Here is a 23,581-nt window from a genome sequence, read left to right as displayed (position 1 = left end):
AACTTTGCCTCGAAACAGCCCCGAAAAATGTCGTAAACCTTTCGGTAAAGAACATGTGTGAGTGTGGTGAGTGGTACGGTGATTCGTATCGAGTGTCCCTCATTCCATGTGGCTTTACATGTCCCGTTAAGTCTCGTTTAAACATTGTAAGTATTTGGTCAAACGTAAAATATTTAAGTCATTTCATTAATTCTTTTTAAATATATTTTAAAGTCTATAAATCATATTAAAGGATATTTGAAAATTTATAATTAATAAATCGGTTAAAACGTTTTCTTAAAATGTGTGCCTAAGAGTAACCTATTCATGGAGGTCCCATGAGCGCATTATTGTGACACCGATAATGTGGCATCGACCGTAGCGGTGTATTTTGTTATATCTACGGCGTCTCCTTTTGATTGCCCGGTGGTGGTACGAGCTCATTATTATTATATATATTTGTAATAGGAGGCGTATGGATCGATCCTAGGATTTTGTTTTGACGGTGTACGTTCATCGTAGTGTCATACGAAACGTCACCGATATGGATGATTAGTGGAGTTGCTACCCTATGATTTCATTTTGGATAATTTGATATATATATATTTGTTTAACTCTTAGTATGTGACTTTGATATTTTGACATATTCGTTATTAAGGATCTATACATATTTACACCTTGATTTTAAAATAAGTTAAATTGTAAATAAGTTGTTTTGAAATTTGTCATGCATGTCATACTACTCTGTTCTTTGTTTTATCCGTTCACTGGGCTTTGGCTCAGTCGTATTCTTTGTTTTCCTTCTTATACGACAGGTAATCAAGGGGGCGTTGGGAACGAGGGAAGAGTGTAGAGTGGAGTGAACTTAGCACCTTGCCTTAGAGATTTCCATCAAGATTTAGTAGTTTATTTTGGTTTAGTAGTACTTTTGAATAAATTTGTCAACTTTGGTGTTTTGACTATGGTTTAAATTCGAATAAGAATAACGCTCATTTACCTTTTAAGTTATCTTTATTTATACATTTTGATTGGCGTAAGATTAGGGTTGTTACAGATGGTATCAGAGCGTAGGTTCCCTCTTGTAGAAACTTACGTCCTAAGTTATGGCCTGTGAGATTTGGGTAGACTTTGGGTTAGGATTTTCTTTCCGCATTAATAATGTGTTTCCACTTCTCATATTCTCTTGTTATCCTTCTTACTAATCGTAACCGTTATATCCTCATCTCGTTCATAGATGGCACCGAAAAGAAAAGGGATGTCTGAGGAGGAGGTAGAAAACAAGATTAACCAAACAATCACGAATTTGTTACCCAACATTGTAGCTCAAGCTATTGACGCTTTGCGTAGGCAAGGTGGCGAGACTTTTAAGCATGAAGATGAAGAGGAGGATGAGTATGTGGAGATGAAAGCTGTAACGGGGGATGCTATTCATGTTTGGCTAGGACGGTTTCAAAAACAGCGTCCTTTGTCATTCAGCACTGCTAGTACTCCTGTTGAAGCTGAGAATTGGATCACTCACATTGAGAAGATATATCGCGTGCTTGGTTGTGAAGAGAGATTTTGGGTTCCTTTGGCTGTTTATAAACTAGAAGGGGATGCTCAGCGTTGGTGGATCGCTTTGAGACAAGCGAAAGGAGGTATCGATTTTGAGGATTCGTTAGATTGGGTTGATTTCAAGGAGTTATTTTTCCGTCAGTACTTTTCTGAGGCAGAGAAGGAGGCTGTGATTCGGGAATATGCTAATATTAAGCAAGGGGGTGATGAGTCTATCAATGATTTCACTAAGAGATTTTTGAGGCTCGTGGGATTGATTGGGGCTGCTGCTGGGTCTTCCGAGGACCAAGCCCGTAAGTACAAATGGGCTGTTCATGGGCGTTACCGCTCTAAAATGATTAATCTAAAATGTTTTGATGTCGCTGAGGCAGCCGATTATGCTCGGAATTTGGAGATGGAGCGAGATGAGTATTTGACTACTAAAAATGACGATGGTAAAAATAAGAGGGTTAAGAATGTACAGCCACTACGATCTGTACTGCCACCGACTACCAAACAGGGTCAACAATCTGGGAACCAAGGGTATCGTGGTAATAATTGGAATAATAGAGGAAATCAGCTAAGGATTGAAAACGGGTCAAATAATAATAACCGTGGTCAATTACAAGTGTACCATCCCCAAGGGCAACAAAGGGGTAACGGAAATGGCGGTGTTAATGCCAATGCACCTTGTGGGACTTGTGGAAAGAATCATCCCGGAAGAGTTTGTTATCGTAGTGCGGGTTCATGTTTTGCTTGTGGAGAGATTGGTCACTTAGCTAAGGATTGCAAGAATCCTAGACCTGGGTTTGTTCCGAGGGTTCCTCCTCCAGCTCCTGGTGGACGCGTCTTTGCCATGACTACTGCTCAGGCTGCTGACGCAACAGGTATATTCCGATCCCTTTTCATTTTAAAAAAATATTTCCTTTGAGTTATTTGTTCATACATTCTTGATATGATTAGGTACTATTACTGGTCATGTATTTGTACACCATCGTGCCCTCTTCGTTCTGTTTGATTCTGGCTCTACGCACTCGATTGTGTCTGTTAAGAGCTCGAAATATTTGAAAGTGTCTCCAACTTGGTTGTCTACTCCGTTTACAATCTCTACCCCAATGGGTAGTATTGAAATTATAGATCGTGTGTATCAAAACTGCCGTTTGGAATTCAATGACTGCATGTTTCCCGCAAATCTCTTTCCTATGACCATGCATGACTTTGACATTATTCTTGGCATGGATTGGTTATATCATCATCACGCGACTATCGATTGTTATTCTAAGAGAATTTTGTTTGGAAATCATTCTATACCCGATTGTGTCTTTAATGGTGATCTTCCTGAAAAATCTATTAAGGTTATCTCAGCGCTTAAGGCGCAAAAGCTCATTTCACATGGTTGTGTTGGTTATTTGGCTTCGATTCAGAATTTGTCTATCGAGAGTCCTTCACTTGAAAATATTGACGTTGTTCGAGAGTTCCCTGATGTATTTCCTGACGAATTGCAAGGTTTGCCTCCAGTTCGTGAAGTTGAATTTTCGATTGATTTGGTTCCTGGTTCTCAACCGATATCAAAAGCTCCTTATCGTATGGCACCACTCGAGTTGCAAGAACTTAAGGAGCAATTGCAAGAATTGATAGATTGTGGATTTATTCGACCAAGTGTGTCCCCTTGGGGTGCGCCGGTTTTGTTTGTCAAGAAGAAGGATGGTAGCATGAGACTTTGCATTGACTATCGTGATTTAAATCGTATTACTATCAGAAACCGTTATCCGCTTCCTCGTATTGATGATTTGTTTGATCAACTTCAAGGTTCGAAGTATTTTTCTAAAATTGATCTTAGGTCTGGGTATCATCAGCTGCGTGTTAAAGAAGAAGATATCCCTAAGACTGCTTTCCGCACTCGTTATGGGCACTATGAGTTTTTAGTGATGCCGTTTGGATTAACTAATGCTCCTGCGGTATTCATGGATTTAATGAACCGTGTGTTCCATGAGTATTTGGATAAGTTTGTGATCGTATTCATTGACGATATCTTGGTATTCTCAAAGAGTAAAGAAGAGCATGAGAATCATCTTCGTGTTGTACTTGAAACCCTCCGAAGTAAGAAATTGTTTGCAAAGTTCTCTAAATGTGAATTCTGGTTGCAACGAGTTGCCTTTCTGGGTCATGTTGTATCAGCTGAGGGTATAATGATGGATCCAGCGAAAATTGAGGCTATTACAAATTGGTCAAGACCTACTTCTGTTGTTGAGATTCGAAGTTTTCTTGGTTTAGCTGGGTATTATCGAAGATTTGTTGAAGGTTTTTCAACGATTGCTTTGCCGCTTACCAAGTTGTTAAGAAAAGGGGAAAATTTGTGTGGACCGAGGAACGACAAAAGAGTTTCGATGAGTTAAAGAAAAGACTTGTATCAGCTCCTATCCTTGCATTACCATCAGGAAGTGGAGGTTTTCAAATCTATAGTGACGCTTCTAAGCATGGTTTGGGTTGTGTTTTGATGCAACATGGTAAGGTAATTGCTTATGCCTCGAGGCAGTTGAAACCTTATGAGGTTAATTACCCTACTCATGATTTGGAATTAGCTGCTGTGATTTTTGCGTTGAAAATATGGAGGCATTATCTTTATGGAGAAACTTGTGATATTTTCACTGATCACAAGAGTCTTAAATACATATTCACGCAAAAAGAGATAAATATGAGACAACGAAGGTGGCTTGAGTTATTGAAGGATTATGATGCCAACATTCAATACCATCCGGGTAAAGCGAATGTGGTAGCCGACGCTTTGAGTAGAAAAACATTTGGTAGTATCTCATGTTTGGTTACTCACATTCGAGAATTTGAAAGACTTGATATGGGATTGAGTAAAAGAGGAGCATCGGGGATGTTGGCAAATCTAAAATTTGAGTCTGATTTAATTACTAGAATAAAAGAGGCTCAATTGGATGACGGGGATTTATGGACAGTGTTTCAAAATTTGGAAGAGGGTAAAATGAAAGAGTTCAGAGAAGATGATGATGGGGTTATTTGGTGTGGGAATCGATTGTGTGTTCCTAATGATGATGCTATTCGTGAGGCTCTGTTGTCTGAGGCTCACAGCTCACCTTTTTCTGTACATCCTGGTTCGACCAAAATGTATCAGGATTTAAAGCAGCACTTTTGGTGGAGTGGCATGAAGAAAGACGTTGCTAGATACGTTGGGAAGTGCCTTACTTGTCAACAAGTAAAGATCGAGCACCAACGTGCTAGTGGTTTGTTGCAGCCGTTGGACATTCCGGTGTGGAAGTGGGATGATATCTCAATGGATTTCGTTTGTGGGTTACCAAAGACTGTTAAAAGACATGATGCTACTTGGGTGGTGATTGATAGATTAACCAAGTCGGCTCATTTCTTGCCTATTCGTATGGATTATTCGGTAAGTAAGCTATCGGAGATCTTTCAGCAGGAAATTGTGAGATTGCATGGGGTTCCTTCGTCCATCGTGTCTGATCGTGATCCTCGGTTTACATCTAGATTTTGGAAGGGGTTACACAAAGCTTGGGGTACGCGATTGAAGCTTAGTACTGCTTTTCATCCACAAACTGATGGACAGTCTGAGCGTACGATACAAATCTTAGAAGATATGCTTCGAGCTTGTGCCCTAGATTGGAAGGGAAACTGGGATGAGTACTTATGTTTGGTGGAATTTGCTTATAATAATAGTTGGCAGGCAAGTATCTGTATGGCACCATTTGAGATGCTTTATGGTCGAAAGTGTAGAGCGCCAGTTTGTTGGAATGAAACGGGAGAGAAATTGATTGAAGGACCTGAGCTGGTTAGAGTGACTAATGAAAAGGTCGCTATAGCTACGAATCGACTGAAGGAGGCCCAATTGAGACAGAAAGTGTATGCCGATAAACACCGACGTTCGTTAGAGTTTGTGGTGGGTGATAATGTATTTTTAAAGGTGTCACCTTGGAAGGGTATACGTCGTTTTGGTTTGAAAGGAAAGCTCAGTCCTCGATATATTGGACCGTTTGAGATATTGGATCAAGTTGGTGAAGTGTCTTATCGTTTAGCATTACCGCCACAGTTATCTCATGTTCATAATGTTTTTCACGTATCTCAGTTGCGGGGTTACAACTATCATCCATTGCACGTGGTGCAATATCCTTTTTCTGAAATTCGAGCTGATCTTTCTTATGTTGAAGAACCCGAGGCTATTATAGAACGCGAGGAGCGAGTAACTCGTAAAAGCTCCACCCCTTTCGTTAAAGTTCAATGGAAGAATCATCCTGCTAGCGAGGCCACTTGGGAACTCGAGGAAACCATGCGGGCCGAACACCCTCATTTGTTTGCTAATTGGTGCGTTTCAATTCTATAACTTCTTTCAATTTCGAGGACGAAATTTTTTTTTAGTAGTTGGAGTTGTAATATCAAAAAAAAAAAAAAAAAAAAAATAATTAATAAAAAAATAACTCAAACTAACTTGCTTTTGTCATATACTCAACAAACTTAATTTTGTATCATGCTATAGATTAATTATGATTAATAACTAGTAGCCACTTACTTTGTATTAATATTTTCAAAAAGATGATGATTAAATTTTATATTAAACAAGAAAGATACAGTGCAACATTCATTAAAAGGAATGAGATAGTCTCATTTAAGTTATATATTCCACAAGTACTCTCCATTTAGTAAATTCTTTACTAAACCAAATAAAATGAAATATTCATCAACTTGATACCCATACTACTCACTACAATCTACCATAATATTAAGAGGAAGACAATAGAGAATTCAAAGAAGATACAAAGTAATTGCGGGTCTAGTTTCGGTTCTAACACGAACACGTTTTAAAGGTAACTACTAATCACCATCTTTGTTATTGAAGTATAATTTGTTTATTATTATTATTATTATTATTATTATTATTATTATTATTATCAACTTACTAGTTTAGATTTACTACATATCACATGAATTATTATAAGGATGAGATGTTAAGATTTTGAGTACAAAACGAGCACCTTTTGTGAAGAATAATTTTAATGAAATGATAGTCATATATTTAGTAATGGAGTATTAAAAATCTTTATGTAACTAGTATATACAATTACAACATGATTAAATCAAAGTGTACTAATTTTATAGTACTGTCCATGCTTTATAAAATAATAATATGAGTAAGTAATAAAGTAATAACTAATGGGAATGGGGATTTAGCCATGCAAATGACCAGTCGTCTGATCAATTTAATTACACATGCACCATGTGTTATTTGATTGGCTAAAAAAGGGGCATGTGGCCACTAACAGTACCAATCTAGTAGGTTCTTATAAAGTGTAAATTACTAAACGGGAAATTAAAATATGAAACGGTAATACAACTTGGGTGCATATATATTTGTGTGGAAAGGAAATAGAAATTGATGTTAGAGTCCATGTTTTCATTTATGATAGTGGGGAATTTTTAGTCTTAAAATACTTAAGTCACTAGTAATTTGGAATATGAAAGCCATAGTAACATATACTAACATAATTATATCTTTAATATAAAAATTCATGGAACTAGTTAGATGGAAGTAAACGCATAAGAATCATATGGTAACACTAATTAAATAAAGGATATTACATACTCCCTATTTGAATGCGTTTTGTGCTCATACGTGTGTGTTCCTTAGATTTGGCTCGGTGATCGCATTCTTGGTGGTATTTTGTTGTCATTGGAATTTCATCATTCAACATAAGGTACGGATATTCTAGGTGGTTTAGGATCGCTTCGGTAAATCTTTCCTCTCAAAACTTTGTTTCGAATTGTATATAAAAATTATTGGTATGACATGCTTATTTGGAAATTCGTTATATTTATTAGTCTATATATTGTGTTATGTTTTCCTCATTTTGGATGTACTAACGAGGTTGCTAATTATGTTTGTTAATTGAGGAAATCATAATATTTTGGCCTTTGGAAATTGTATCAAAACTTTGCCTCGAAACAGCCCCGAAAAATGTCGTAAACCTTTCGGTAAAGAACATGTGTGAGTGTGGTGAGTGGTACGGTGATTCGTATCGAGTGTCCCTCATTCCATGTGGCTTTACATGTCCCGTTAAGTCTCGTTTAAACATTGTAAGTATTTGGTCAAACGTAAAATATTTAAGTCATTTCATTAATTCTTTTTAAATATATTTTAAAGTCTATAAATCATATTAAAGGATATTTGAAAATTTATAATTAATAAATCGGTTAAAACGTTTTCTTAAAATGTGTGCCTAAGAGTAACCTATTCATGGAGGTCCCATGAGCGCATTATTGTGACACCGATAATGTGGCATCGACCGTAGCGGTGTATTTTGTTATATCTACGGCGTCTCCTTTTGATTGCCCGGTGGTGGTACGAGCTCATTATTATTATATATATTTGTAATAGGAGGCGTATGGATCGATCCTAGGATTTTGTTTTGACGGTGTACGTTCATCGTAGTGTCATACGAAACGTCACCGATATGGATGATTAGTGGAGTTGCTACCCTATGATTTCATTTTGGATAATTTGATATATATATATTTGTTTAACTCTTAGTATGTGACTTTGATATTTTGACATATTCGTTATTAAGGATCTATACATATTTACACCTTGATTTTAAAATAAGTTAAATTGTAAATAAGTTGTTTTGAAATTTGTCATGCATGTCATACTACTCTGTTCTTTGTTTTATCCGTTCACTGGGCTTTGGCTCAGTCGTATTCTTTGTTTTCCTTCTTATACGACAGGTAATCAAGGGGGCGTTGGGAACGAGGGAAGAGTGTAGAGTGGAGTGAACTTAGCACCTTGCCTTAGAGATTTCCATCAAGATTTAGTAGTTTATTTTGGTTTAGTAGTACTTTTGAATAAATTTGTCAACTTTGGTGTTTTGACTATGGTTTAAATTCGAATAAGAATAACGCTCATTTACCTTTTAAGTTATCTTTATTTATACATTTTGATTGGCGTAAGATTAGGGTTGTTACAGTTTTTGTTATTATATATCCATTAATTAAATGACACAATCAAAATTAAACCACGTGTACAACTTACAGTTTTGTTTCTTCCCAAAAACCCATTTCATATTTCATAAAAACCCATTTCATATTTCATAAAAACCCATTTCATAAACAAAAACCCATTTCATATCATAAAATTTAATACATCGACACTATCCCTACATTCACCCACACAACTTAGAATTTTGTTTCATCCTAAATTTCTTCATCTTAATCTCACCAGACTTCATAAATCAAATAAAATTATATTCTTTATTTTCTTATGCTAAAAGTAAAGATCATTCCATCAAAATTCAAGCTAAATCAATAAATTACTAAATTATTAAAACGAACAACAATCAGTATATGAATCCAGATCTAATTACCGTTTTGATTCTGATCTCCATCGTAAGAAACCACCGTAACACGAATCAGTAGAGGTTGACCTGCGTTGCGAAACCACCGCATCACGATGAAGGTTGACCTAGTGGGTTTTAGAACATCGTTTCAGATCCATCGCTCCGGAAACTCGACTCAGAGTCATAGTTCAGATCCATCTCGATGAAGGCGTTGCAGAAGGTATTTACCCAGATCTTGTTACGGTGGTTGAGTTGCAGGCCGTCGCCGGTGATGGTGGTGATGTTGAGCTTTGATTTTGAGCATTGTTGAAGATGAAGATCTTGTCTGATTTCTCATGGGGTTTTTTTTTTTTCTAAGTTAGATTTTTTTTACGTGAATGTAATTTATGTTTCTGCCTGATCCCATTGGCCATTGATTTGTTTATTCAAATTTTTTTAATTTTGATATTTAGTTTTAGATCTGAAAAATAATTAAAGATAGTGTATCTGAAAACATACTTACACATGGTGTATTTGAAAAAAAGGATGAAGATGATGGATGATGATGGACTAATGAAATGAGGATTTACAAACATGAGGGATCAATAATGTAAATACCTAAAAATTAAATGGAGGTGACCTGAAAGGTTACTTATTATAACAGGTTAACTACGTACAATAGAACAATTTAAAAAGTTAAATGCATACAATAGGAGATTTGAAAGTTGAATGCATACAATAGGAATTTGATGAAAGTTTAATGCATTTTCAATTAATTTTTCCATGAATATGCGATGATGATGAAGATAAGGGGAGGAAAGATTATTAAATAAATGAAAAAGAAAAGAAAAATACAAATAGATTAAAAGGATGAAAATACCCGTCACGTTTCATATATGTGATGGCACTTAACGTTCAATTTAAATGGAGGGTTGATGAAGGGACTATGTATGTTTAAATGAGATAATAAAATGATGCTGTTAGCAAAAAAAAATTGAAAGGACGCTGTTAGTTTTTTTGTGTATAATGGTGGGACCAACGACCAGGGTCGGGCCTGGTGCTGGGCAACCAGGGCGACGGCATAGGGCATCGGAAATCATGGGGCATCAAAATTTTAGGTCTACTAGTTTTCTATAGCTTCAAAATCGAAAAAACTCCAATAAGCCGGTCTAAGATACGTAAATACAATTAAACAAAATAAAATTTGTAGATGAGTAGCAGGAGCTTTAAGTTGGAAAAAACGAAGGTCGAATTTACTGTTTTAATGGAGGAAATGTAGGTGAGATTTCGCTATCGGAGAAGACAACATTTTATATCATCTATTCTTCTATACTACTCCAACCATTATATAAAAACTTGTGCTTAACCCTCCAATTTGTTATTGGCAAGTTCAGTCCTTAGTTTATGGCCCCACATATATGGATGTAAATTAAATTAAATTTCAAAATAATGATAAAAACACATTTAATTCATAATTCATACTTTTTTTTTATCCCGATACTTTATACTCGTAGCAAATGTTTTGATTATTACATGAATATATGAAATTGTAAGACACGTTCAAAACTAGTAATATTCTAGTTTTCAAGAATTTATATAAAATCTTAAAAACCCAAATCTTTTGCTTTTACAAGGAATAAATGGTATATAAAGAATTTATATAAGCTCTTGTTATCTCAAATATTTTCTTGTAAAGAATAGACAATTCGTCAAATTTTATTTGAAATACAAACAAGAATATACTATATACTGTGAATCTATAAATAAACATAAACATACCCAATTAAAGGAGAAACTTCGTGTTTATTTTTTCGATACAACTGTTAAATGAACATCTACCATATATTTACTTGAAATTTAACTTTGCTAATTTGAAATGTATCTTTTCAACCTATGTAATTTTATCAATTTAATCATTGGGGTGGCAGTAGCTATATGCCTATATGTGACTCCAAGGGGTGTTGGAACTTATTTGAGTTCCTTATTGTTTATAGTTTAAAGTTTTAAGCAAATAAGTTATACAGTACATATTAACGTATTTTGAGCCACCTTAGAAATAAGCAATGTAACTTCAGAAATAAGATAAAAATAAGCAATTAAAAGCACACACTTCCAATTTCTAAACCTCTAAAAACTACTTCATTTTTGTGTATAAAGTTTAGGAAGAGTAACTTTTTTATTATCTTTCACGGGGGCATCAAACTAGTAAGTTCGCCCAGGGCATCAAGTTACTCAGGACCGGCCCTGCCAACGACACAAAAAGCCAAACTAGTAAAACCGGAGTTTAAAAACGCCGGTTTGCTACTTTTCACTCCAAGTCGGCTTTTCAAACTTCAGGTTGCGCCCACGTCGGGTTGCCTCCCTACTCTCACTCACGCTCTTTTTTTTTCCAGCATTTAGAAATAAGATAGATGCTGTCTAGGTTTAATAAAAATGATTTTAACATATTTTACACTTACTATTCTACCTACTTATAATATCTTGCACTCTAGGTCCTTTTTCTTAGAAACGTAGTCCTATTTATAACAAATGTTAAATTAACTAACAACCTTATATAATAAAATACTACAGTAATACTTTTATAAAATGGGGGTGTTACACTCTGACTTCCCTTGTGACTTTTTATACGAGTGTTACAGGTACGAAGCTTTCTTACGAAGTATTGATCTAGGGTGCACTTTCAACCGTTTTACTTATGAATGGGACAACTACTTTTATTAACGGCGATATGAATGGGTCAATATAGTTAATGATGACTAGTAAAACGAGTTGATAAAGGGCCAACATTTGTTTCGGTGCATACATTTGTGAACTGTCTAAGTTAGACAATAAGTTATCTTATTCTAGCATTTTCATTTTAATAATCTTGTTTTTGCAATCATCATCTCATACCCTACATGCGTGAGATTTGGTATTGTTGTTGTTGTGTGTTTTGCAATCATCGTATAAATACTTATGTTTCACATATTTAAAAATGGAGAAAAACTTGTTTGAGGTTCGACCAATACCTTATTGACCTCGTGTCAACCTACTAAAGAGATGTTTTCGTTTCAACCTGAACTCATCAATGACAAGTTGGCTGTTACCCATCGTGCCAAATTATATGGTTCTCAAATGGCATCCCTCGTCACGCTTTTGTTCTTTGGTTACTTATAGGGCAAAAGCTTAAAACTCAAGACAATATTAAGTCTTGGGAAGTTCGACAAGATCAAAGTATGGTATGCTCTTTATGCTCCACTTGTGAAGATTCTTATAGCCACCTATTTTTTGACTGCGTTTATTCTCAAAATGTTTGGTCGATGACTCAACCTTATATGCCATCTAGTTCCAGTTTTGATTGGTCGGATATGGTGTCATTGATCACTAGTATGCCTGCACAAAGGAGTGCTAAGTGTCTTGTGGCCAAACTAATGTTTGCGGCTATGCATATTTCATTTGGCAGGAGAGGAACAACAGGTTATTTAAAAAGAAAGGTCGAACATCAGAGAATTTGTTTGAAGTCATTTATGCTACAGTAAGGCTAAAACGGATGTCTGTTCGGTTCAAGGAGTCACGTCAAATCAAGCTGTTTCGAATTGCATGGAACTTGGATTAGTTTGTTTTTTGTAGCTTGTTTGTTTTTAATCGGGGTTGTTTGTTTGGTCGTTTGATGGGCTTTAATACTCTCTTAAAGCAGCCGCGCTTGTAGTAATCCATTATTTTATTCTTTAATAAAAGTTCATCGGGGTAACCCTTTACCCCCCAAAAAAGTTATTATTATGTTACACTGGGGTTAAAGCTATGTGGTTGAAAAAACATTCCTCTACAACAATGACACTGTTGCATTGAAAAAGTCAACACCTGTTTGTTTAAGAGAAAATTGCGCGGTTGGTCCCTGTGGTTTACATGAAATGGGGTGTTTGGTCCCTGAACTTCATTTTCGGGATTGTTGGTCCCTGTGATTTTCAAAACACGCGTGGTTGGTCCCTGTCAGGGACCAATAACCCCGAAAATGAAAGTTCAAAACTGGTGTAGTTGGTCCCTGTTAGGGACCAACCACACGTGTTTTGAAAATCACAGGGACCAACAACCCCGAAAATGAAGTTCAGGGACCAAACACCCCATTTCATGTAAACCACAGGGACCAACCGCGCAATTTTCTCTTTGTTTAACCATGGTAGTATGACAACAAACTAATATCACAAATTTCAATGCTGATTTGACTGAGCTTTCTATAATCCTGATTTCAGGGTGCCAATAGTTTCTCATCTAACCATTCACGTTATCAAAATTATGAAAGTAAGAATCATGTAGCAACTATTACCAAGCCATTTTGCTGTAAAAGTTGAGGATTGTGTTGGTTGGTTTGTTGTGGTAGTTATGGTAGTTGAAGAGGCATCAGTGGATTTTGGTGCGGTTAATGAAGGAAGATGAGGGACTTGAGAGAGTAAAAAGGACGTTTAAGTGTGCGTAAAATTCTTTCGGTTTTTTTGACAATGTACGCATGCTTGTATTCTTTGTCAGCGCCATGTCTGAATTATCACCCAAATGGCCTACATGTTTATCATTCAAATCCATCCATCTGTAACCCATAATTAATTGCTCAATATTTTGTTGATTTGACTTCAAAAGTCAACATACAGGTTCACAGACACTACTACAAGTCATACCTTTTCTAATCTCTAACCCAATTCTAAAGGAAATATTTGATCTTTATCGTCCAGACTATCTTAGTTTGCTGCAGTTTAAAAGTTAATGACACCATGCAAGTCAGCAAACAAGGTTTTAAAAGACCAATTCAAACTGAGTGAAAACCCGGGTTTCTTAACGTTAGCTGTGTATTCTGTTTCATTCTGCATGATTACCAACTCAGATGAAGCAATTGATATCTTGATGATACACCACCATTGTTACTGTGAATGATGTTGTTTGATGCTTGTGGTGGACTGGTGGGCTTCAAGTATATATTTATGTGTTCACAAGCCTTAATTTGCCCTTAATTCCTCTACTAGTTAGTTTTCTTACAAGATTTGTAACTGTACGTCGTAAGAAACTTGATGGATAACCACATAATTCCCGGAATGCACACATCAAGAAAGACAGGTTAGAAAAAGTCACTGTTCTTGAAATCATTATCCGAAAGTAGGGGTTGTAAGCCATCGAGCAGGGTCAACTTATGATGCTAACGACACCCAAAACTATTATTGCAAATTTCTAACTAATCAGACAGAAAAAGCATATCAAAATTCCAAAAGTCCTCATAGCTTCATAGATCTACTGGAAGAAGCTAAAGATCTGTTGTTTCTTGAAATGTATCTAGCTAATCTAAACACCATGATAATGATGATGATGATGATGTAGACATGTTTTTATAAAAAGAAATAGATAGAAAAGCTTACTAAAGTAGAGGAAGGTAACCATGTATAAATGCCTTTCAAAAAAAAAAAAGGTAAGCATGTATAAATATGAGACACCACCAAACCATTTTATTTTAAACATTCATCGAAATCATATACAACTACACCATTTTATTTTAAACATTCATCACACCATAGCATAAGAAAGGAAGAAAAAGAAAGTTAACACATCCATGGCACATAATCATCGTAATGATAAGTAAAATACTAGTAGCAAGCAAGTAACTGGTTTACTTCTTTAGTCATCGTCGAAGAACCGCACGCCAGGGCACCTCAATCGAAACTTACGTTTTTCTTCCTCGGTACGCGTACGATGCCATTGAATTGAACGGACAACAGAGCTACAATGAAATGGCAGCGGTCATCAAAAAACAAAAAAGTAAGCATGATCGGTAATATATGAGAAATAGTAGAATAAAATAAAGATAAAAACTGATAGAAAGAAAGAAAGAAAGAATACTCACGATTTTCTTAAAATGAGATGTGCTATTAGCCATTGTCGTCTACAATATATGTATAATGTAATGTAAATGTAATTTAAATAGTAACACTCACTATACAGTAAAAAAGTACCAAAAGAGTAGAGTAATGTTATACAGTAGTAAATCACCTTTGTTCATAGGGTAGGGTTTTATACTGATAGAATGACACTTTTAATAACTCGGGATCCCAATTAATGTTTTCTTTGGCTACAATCAACAAGTTGTTATTGTTATTAATAGGAAAAAAACATTTAATAATTGGGATTAACTGAAGGAGGGAGAAAAATAAGTATGCAAGTACGTACTTCTCAAGCCTTGTTTATGTGAATCAGCATCAAAAGCCCAACCGTAAAACTCGAGTCTGCGTTTCATAAATTCAAAATTACCACGTGGATAATCCCCTCTCAAATTCACAGATAAGATTTTGTAAGCCTCGTCATCACTGGCCATTTTTGTGAACATGTCATCAATGTCTTCAATCACCAGGTCAAGCAGGCATTTTATCCGCAATTCGAGAGCAGCCTGAAATCAAAACAGAAAATTATAAAGTAAATTATCAAGCTGTAAACGATTCAGCAGGTTGTGTTTTTTCTTTTATTCTTTAATAACAATATTATTTTTGGACAAAACATAGTTTATATCTTTAACGATTTAGGTATCCTTAGATGTGCAGATATTAATTGATTTATATAGATTTTGTTTTTACAATTTTTACTTGTAGACTTTGTATTTTCACCCCTTTGACAGTCGGTTTCGTTTTGTTTTCACTTGTAACAAGCAAGGTTGAAACAACGGGAGCAGGGTCGAGACGGTCTGGACCTTGGAGCGTCGCAACGATCAATACGTTGTCGAGACGAATGTTGACCAACGTTAAAGTTTCATATGTATTTTAAACATAAACATTTCAAACAAGTATATTCCCATTAATTTGAAATATTTATGTTTGAAATGTTTATATGTTTAAAATATATATGAGAAGTCAACATTGGTCAACATCCGTCTCGACCCCGCCTCAACCGTTTTTAGGGTTTGACCCTTTTTTTTTTTACCGTTGTTGACCGTTTTTTACTCATTTTTTGATCCATTGCCACGGTACAGTAGTAAATACGTTGCAACAGTCGTCTTGTCCGTTTCTGGATTTAATATATTTTTTTCAAAAAATAACCTTTTTTGAATATAAACAATAAAAACTAACCCTTAAAACCTAAACCCTAAACTATAAATTGGATTTAATTTAAATATAAAATTTCAAATTTAATTTATTATCCCCTAAAAGGGTGCTAATCTCTTGATCGTAATTAGGTGTTAAGGTTAAGATTGTTAAGGCATATGAGAAGAAGATGAAAAAAGGTCCAAATTCGGAATACGCTTCTTAATTTAATGTGATTATTATAATGACAACTTTCGAACCTTATAATAAATCAAACAATAAAATTGCACGAATTAATAAAGAAGAAGAATAAAGAAGCGTACAATCACGAGATCCATAGCATAGATCCGATTTTCTTTGCGAAATTTGGAATTCACTTCATTCAACTTGTGCTGGAGGTCATCATTATCATTATTGACATGATCATCCTTGATCAACGCACGTTCCGCACATAACAATTTAACCTTGTTAATGATTTCGCTATTGCTTTCAACTTTAAAGTACTCACCGTCGATCTTGTAAGCAACTTGGACAGGTTCAGACTCCCTCAAAAAAGGCTTGGCGTCAACGCGTATCTTGTCAGAACAAACAATATATACGATGATTTCGCTACTGTTTTCAACTTCAGCTGCTACAGTCAACCAATCAATGAAATCAATCAGTCAGGTTGTTAATAATAGAAGAATAATAAACTCTTAAACCTACTTCAATCATATGTATATATATAGTGGTTTAATCCATGGCTAAGGAACTTTAAACCGAAAAAAAAACTTAGAAGCTAAACATTCATTACAATGAATGTTATCATTTATTTCTACGAGCGTTTTCCCGCCAAAATAATAACATTCATCACAAAGTGTTTTTTGTTAAATGTTCATATTTTCATGTGATCTTAATGCGTGAAAAAAAATTCAAAAAAACAAAAAACAAATACTTCCCCATTTCCCCCAAAAAAGTGCTCCCCCTCTTGATTAAACGTTGAAGTAATTTTTTTTTTCGTTTCTTAAAATTAAAATCTGTTTTTTACAAACATTAAGATTAGCTGCGAGATCCATGGATAAGTTTAAAAAGGGTACAAACGGGATAAGCAAAAATTTCAAAATTTTCTATTTAGATCTAATATGCAAATAGAAGAAACTACAAAACATTTTTTAATAAAAATTAACAAAATCGTTAAAAATCGGTGATGAATGATAATAATCGTGATGAACGATTAATTTATCATTCATCAAACGACTCATTTTGATGAATGATAAAATTAATCATTCATCACGAATCATGATTATTATCATTCATCACCGATTTTGAACGATTTTCAATGTTTTTTACTTATAAAAATAAAGATTAGAAGTGTATTTTGATGCAGATTTATGAATCTAAAGAAGGAAAAAAATTAAAAAGCAAAAAAATATGTGATTTTACTTATCCAGTTTGTACCCCAAAAGTTGCTTATCCCTGGATCTGTTCCCTATATATATATATATATATATATATATATATATATATATATATATATATATATATATATATATATATATATAAGGCAAAAACGTATACGCCATTATTTTTACAATTACAATAGGTGTTTCATATAGTAAAACGAATTATTGTCTCTTAAGTTATGTTAAGCTCATTAACGATACTACAAAAAAAAAAAAAAAAAAAAAAAATCCGTAAACAAGGGTTGGCCGCCGCAACGTGCTTACCACCCTGCTTGTTATTCTTCATAATGAGGAGTTTCTTTTGTCATAAATATCACAAATGGTTTACATATCAATTTCAATTACTACAAACAAACAGTGTTACCAATATGAATCACGATTCACGCATGTAATTAAACTGATTTATGCCAAAAGAAAATCGAAGAACCTGTTTTTGAGTTTGGAGAAAGCAACTCGATGACGTTTAGGCTACAATGAAAATGTCACCATTGTTGATAAAGAAAAAAGTAAGTATAGAATATATATGAAAAAGCGGAATTAGATAAAATTAGAAACATAATACAACTGGGGAAAAAAGAATACTCACGGTTTTCTTAAAATAAAATGTGATGCTAGCCATAGTCGTCTACAATATTTTAATTCGAAAGGATAACAAAATTAGACGGGAAGTGAGACAAGCAGGGTTTACATGTACATATGTAATGTAATTACATTAAAATTAAAATAGTAACCATAACAAAGTACCAAAAGAGTACATTAATAATAATAGTATAGTAAACTCACTGTTTTTCCTTTTCATCGGATAGAGTTTTAAACTGAGAGAACTCATCTTTTAAAAATGGGAGATCCCAATTATTACCTAAAATCAATCACTCAAGTTGTTATGAACAGGGAAAAAAAACAAGATCAACAACTGAAGTTAACTGAAGTTAATTTACTAATTATTGAAGAAGAGGGAAATTTAAGTATGCAAGTGCATACCTCTCAAGACTGGTTTCTCAAGTTTGAAGAACCCTGTGGTGGCAAGTGAAGGGTTGGAACAACCATGGAGTAATCTCGCTTAGCTACGTACATGAGAGTATAAGGTTTGATTACTCTCCCTTTTGGGGAACTCAAACGGGGAAAAACCTTGCAACTATTTAGCATCATGAAGTTTTCTGTTACAATCAATCAATCAATCAAGTGTTAATAATACAAAAGTAATGAATTCTTAAACCTCCTTCAATCAATATATATTGATTAATGATTAATTGAAGAACAAAAAGAGAAAATAATAATAGTAATAATAAAATAATTTAGAATTAATATAATAAATTACTTAAATAATTAATTTAATTAATAATAATGAATAGTAAAATGAAAGTAATCTACTTCCATTAAATTAAATTAAATTATATATTATGTTTTCATATTTTATGTGATATGATGATTATATTATATTATTACATTATCTTATTATTATTTGTATAATTATAATTATAATTATAATTATAACACAATATAATTATTATTATTATTAATATCAATATTATTATTATTAAATTATTAATATATATAAATATATATATATATATATATATATATATATATATATATATATATATATTATGCTTATATTAATATATTATAAATTATAATACAAAATACAATATAAGGAGGCCAAAATTACATTGTACACAGTATGCTCAACCTCAATTCCTCAAACACAATTTCACATGAAATTGAAGTATCGTTACTATGAATGAATCATCTATCATCCTAACTACTTTTCATCTTCTTCTTAGATTGAAAGATGGGGTTTGTTTAAGCCCTAGAACTTAAGGTATGTGAGATCTGTGTTGATTGTTAGATTCATGTGTTGATTTTTGGATTTTATGCGTTATGGGTAATGGGTTAGTGGTAAAAATGAATTTCTTAACTTCATTCAAGCCCTAATTCGTGTTTTTAGTAGCAAACATTCCCGAAGATTTTAGGTACGGTCCGACTCGAAGCCGGGCAATCCCGAAGGTTTTTGGTACGGTCCATGGTCAATACATTAACAAATTTTCGGGATTTTGTAATGATATATTCCGTATTATATTATAAAGCTGAGGATAAATACACATGTAGCCAATAAGGGTGTGCATGGTACGGGAAAAAACCAAAAAAACCCAAAGAACATACTGGACAGAACTGAAACTGAGTGGTATGGTCCATGGTCCATGCTTTAACAAATTTTCATGATCTGGTACCGGACAGAACCGAACACCAACAAAACAGGAAAAATGGACCGACCTAAATGTATATAGGATACCTGATAAAAAAAATTGAGCAACTGTTAGTTCATATTCAATATTTGTTCCATGTTTGTTCAAGTTCATAATTTGTTGTTGGAAAGATATTGATTCTGACTTTAGGATATAACAGACTACATTTATTCATTTATTAGAATTGAAATGGGTTAGGAAATAACATATACTCCGTAACATATTACATTTATTTTTCAGCTGTGCTTTTTTCCTAATAGACTACAAATTAAAATCAGTGCTTTCTCCCTAACATGCTACAAAATTTGTTTAACATCCTAACAGACTTTCAATAGGTTAAGAACCCTTAATAGTGTAAAAATAAAATTATTATTATCAGATGTTATCCAACTTTTGTGTATGCACTTTTATAATTTTATACTTTCATGAAACGGATCAGTTCTAGTTCTATTACGAAACCGAACCAAACCATTACAAAACCGAACCAAACAGTTAACATTTGGTCCGGGCCTCGGTCCAAGATTGGGACACCAGAAAGAACCGAACAGAGCTTTTCGGTCCAGTTCCGTACCACGCATAGCCCTGAGTGTCGAAAAGATTAACTGAAATTCAAAAACAAACCTGGATAAATAGAAGCTTGAGAAGCTGTGAGTGAGGACTGAAATGAAATCGAATTAGATAATTGAAATCAAATTAATTATTGGCGGCTGTAAATGAAATATAAAGGAAACCCTAATTATTACCATCCACCACCAATAATAAATTTTTGGATCCTTTTACGAGTATCTTATTTCTCATATCACACACCCTTAATTCGGTCTGAATTAGAATGAATTATTTTCGTTTCCACCTACAATTATAACCCTTCCTTCACCGAACTTCGATCAATGAAATTGTGGATGTTCCGTTAGTCGATTAACTGCTTTCGGATTGCTTATCCTCTGAGTTTACACTTTCATCTAATGAACCGGTTTTTGTCGGGTTTTGATTTGGAGCTGATATTCAAGCTTTGGAAGTTGGTCTGTTCGAACTGTAGAATCGGGTTCGTTTTCAGGTGATCTAATGCTAATGAAATTCAAGTTGGGTAATTGTTCAAAATACATATTTTTTTTTATTTTTTTTTTTTAGGCTTTAAACAAAATACATTTTTTTAAAAAAAATTGTCTTTTTACACTATTCGGTAGACGGATTTCCGTCTACCACCTTTATCTGTCGTCTACTACCATTTTTACAAAGTAGTCGACGGTGAGATAAAGGTGGTAGACGAATTCCCGTCTCCTGACAGGGTTGGTAGACAGCGAGAACAAAGCAGTAGACAGACATTTACAAAGTAGTCGACCGTCTACTGCCTTGTTGTTGCTGTCTACTGCCTTGTTGTTGCTGTAGACAGACACTAACAAGGCAGTAGACAGCAACAACAAGGCAGTAGACAGTAACAACAAGGCAGTAGACAGTCGACTACTTTGTAAATGTCTGTCTACTGCTTTGTTCTCACTGTCTACTAACCTTGCCAGTAGACGGGAATTCGTCTACCACCTTTATCTCACCGTCGACTACTTTGTAAAAATGGTAGTAGACGACAGATAAAGGTGGTAGACGGAAGACACTAACAAGGCAGTAGACAGCAAGAACAAGGCAGTAGACAGCAACAACAAGGCAGTAGACGGTCGACTACTTTGTAAATGTCTGTCTACTGCTTTGTTCTCGCTGTCTACTAACCCTGCCAGTAGACGGGAATTCGTCTACCACCTTTATCTCACCGTCGACTACTTTGTAAAAATGGTAGTAGACGACAGATAAAAGTGGTAGACGAAAATCCGTCTACCGAATGGTGTAAAAAGACAATTTTTTTTAAAAAAGTGTATTTTGTTTGAAGCCTTAAAAAAAGTGTATTTTGAACAATTTCCCATTCAAGTTTGCATTTGATGGACCCTTTATTCGTAGAGTTAGTTGATGGTTCTAGTTCCCTTGATGGGCCGATTGCTAGCTTGACCCAAGTTGCCTCTCAGACCCAATATTGCTACTGTTTCCACTCCTTTGGTAAAAGATGGGCCGGTTGCTAGCTTGACCCAAGTTGTCTCCCAGACCCAGTATTGCTACTGTTTCCAATCCTTTGGTAAAAGATGGACCGATTGTTAGCTTGGCCCAAGTTGTCTCCCAGACCAAATTTTGCTACTGTTTCCACTCCTTTGGTAAGAAATGTTGTAGCTGGATCAAATGTTAGTAAGAGATTATACGTTGCATGATGTGATACTTCAAATGAGTGATCTTGTGTTATTGTGTTAATATCAACATCGATCGACAACAGGCAACATCTTGCTTTCATACCATCATCGGCCGATAACATAACCTTAAAAGATTGCCGATATGTTCCAGCATCAAGCAACATCTATCATCTTTTAACACAAATCCAATTCGCACGACAAAATTATTCATTTTGACCCGCTACCTAAATTGTCTAACCCAGACCAAAGGGTCATTGATCTAGCATTTTAATACTACTATTAACCCTGACTATGACGTCACAAGCAAATGATGCATTTATTTGGTGAAAAAGTGAGTTTTTTACTATGACTGGATTGACATTCATTAACCCAAAACGTCAAATTTTTGTGTCAAATATTTGTAGAGTGATGTGGTCAAATCTGCTTGGAAATTGAGTGGGAAAAATAAATTAGTATCAAAAATATGATAATATCAATTATAATTGGTTGGAATTTGCCGTCACCCTTCCGTTACAAATCCAAGTAACACATCCATTCGTCCAATCTCACGTTGCATTAACTCGCGTCAGTGTCCGTCATTTTTGGCACACAAGCAAATCAAGCTGTCAGTGACGCTCCAGTAAGACCAGTCTAACGGTATCATGAACCCCTCCGCCAAGAGGTTGTGAATTCAAACTAAGAGGTGGACACTTGTAAATATTTAGAAAAACTTGGCTTGGAATGCGTAAATTTGCCTTTCAATTTTTCAATTTTTTTTCTTCATCCTCTTTTATAACCTATAATAATAATAAGTCAAAGACCAAGACAATAACAAAATACTCCACAGGTCAATAGTATTCTTAGCAAGAACTTGATTAAAATATAGTATACAACTTTATTATATTATTATTATTATTATTTATTATTATAATTATAATTATAATTATAAATACAATTATAATAATTACTCCGTATAATTGTAATTGTAATTGTAACTATATACTAATTATAGCGAGATTTTATTGTTCTATACCATTTACATAATGAACCTATATTAATTTAGAAAGAAAACTTCATATAACTACTTTTTATATGCTTCATAGGTAATACGGAGTATGTATTTGTATGATTATATATGACTTTGAAAACTATAAAATTAACCAAGAAAAGTCATGTTTTTTTATATTTGTAACTATGGTTAAAAATTTACGAACCGTTAACCATTTTTATTAAACGTTCAGTTAACCGACGATTTCTAAATAAATCCACCCCACAACGAAACACATATTTTATGCTCGTTATATACATTATGTAGACAACTTTCACAATGTTCATATCATTCACAAACCAACTAATAATGACTCATTCTCCAAACCAACTAATTAAGACACTCCTTTGAACAAATACTAGAAACACCATAGCTAGAAATTCTGTCCTTTATTCACAGATATACAGGAGCAAGCTAATCAGATACACAGATACAATCATCAACAATTCAACATCATGATGTAATTTTGAATGAATAATCTAAGGACTAATTATGCAGTCATAAGTTAGGACTTGGGAGTTAGGAGGGATGAAGCGAGCAAAATAATAATAAAACAGGGATTTTTCTAGCAATTTAGAAAAAAAAAAAAAAAAAAAAAAAAAAAAAAACTAATCAAATCCTGAATCCACATAATTGATTTCTTTGAGATTTGGAACCAGGGTTTTGCCACCGAAATCAACGCATGAGCAATTTGAGGACAATTTGTAGGCTTGATCATGCTGTATACTCATCTTTAACGTGCTGTTACAATCGAA

The 23,581-nt window shown here is 34.3% G+C and overlaps 2 protein-coding genes across 2 annotated transcripts; one reads left to right on the top strand and one right to left on the bottom strand.

Moving 5' to 3' along the window:
• Positions 1–1,213: 1,213 nt before the first annotated feature.
• LOC139870075 (uncharacterized) lies at positions 1,214–3,298 on the top strand. The gene is made up of 3 exons (XM_071857926.1): positions 1,214–2,399; positions 2,476–3,194; positions 3,272–3,298. Exons 1-3 carry the CDS (start codon positions 1,214–1,216, stop codon positions 3,296–3,298), a joined length of 1,932 nt encoding a protein of 643 aa, XP_071714027.1.
• An 11,005-nt stretch (positions 3,299–14,303) lies between these two features.
• LOC139870074 (uncharacterized) lies at positions 14,304–21,963 on the bottom strand. Its single transcript, XM_071857925.1, has 11 exons — positions 21,644–21,963; positions 19,996–20,156; positions 18,310–18,387; positions 18,112–18,187; positions 17,915–17,953; positions 17,756–17,796; positions 16,210–16,517; positions 15,042–15,258; positions 14,865–14,943; positions 14,719–14,757; positions 14,304–14,595 (listed from the first exon to the last, which is right to left on the bottom strand). Exons 1-11 carry the CDS (start codon positions 21,961–21,963, stop codon positions 14,493–14,495), a joined length of 1,461 nt encoding a protein of 486 aa, XP_071714026.1. The 3' UTR covers positions 14,304–14,492.
• Between the last annotated feature and the right edge of the window lie 1,618 nt (positions 21,964–23,581).

The sequence above is a fragment of the Rutidosis leptorrhynchoides genome, chromosome 10 (genome assembly GCF_046630445.1).
Source record: "Rutidosis leptorrhynchoides isolate AG116_Rl617_1_P2 chromosome 10, CSIRO_AGI_Rlap_v1, whole genome shotgun sequence".
Lineage (NCBI taxonomy): Eukaryota > Viridiplantae > Streptophyta > Magnoliopsida > Asterales > Asteraceae > Rutidosis > Rutidosis leptorrhynchoides.
Note: the sequence above shows the minus strand (reverse complement) of the source record. Positions and strands in the feature narration are given on the sequence as shown.

What these genes read in the sequence shown, in the direction of transcription:
- LOC139870074 (XM_071857925.1), bottom strand. Translation starts at nt 21,963, where the DNA reads ATGTTGCTTGATGCTGGAACATATCGGCAATCTTTTAAGGTTATGTTA. An exon ending in TGAGAAACCAGTCTTGAGAG is followed by an intron (nt 18,188 to 18,309) that starts GTATGCACTTGC and finishes GATTGATTTTAG; the next exon opens with GTAATAATTGGGATCTCCCA. An exon ending in TCCGATGAAAAGGAAAAACA is followed by an intron (nt 17,954 to 18,111) that starts GTGAGTTTACTA and finishes AAAATATTGTAG; the next exon opens with ACGACTATGGCTAGCATCAC.
- LOC139870075 (XM_071857926.1), top strand. Translation starts at nt 1,214, where the DNA reads ATGGCACCGAAAAGAAAAGGGATGTCTGAGGAGGAGGTAGAAAACAAG. An exon ending in TCAGGCTGCTGACGCAACAG is followed by an intron (nt 2,400 to 2,475) that starts GTATATTCCGAT and finishes TGATATGATTAG; the next exon opens with GTACTATTACTGGTCATGTA. An exon ending in TGTCCCCTTGGGGTGCGCCG is followed by an intron (nt 3,195 to 3,271) that starts GTTTTGTTTGTC and finishes TATTACTATCAG; the next exon opens with AAACCGTTATCCGCTTCCTC.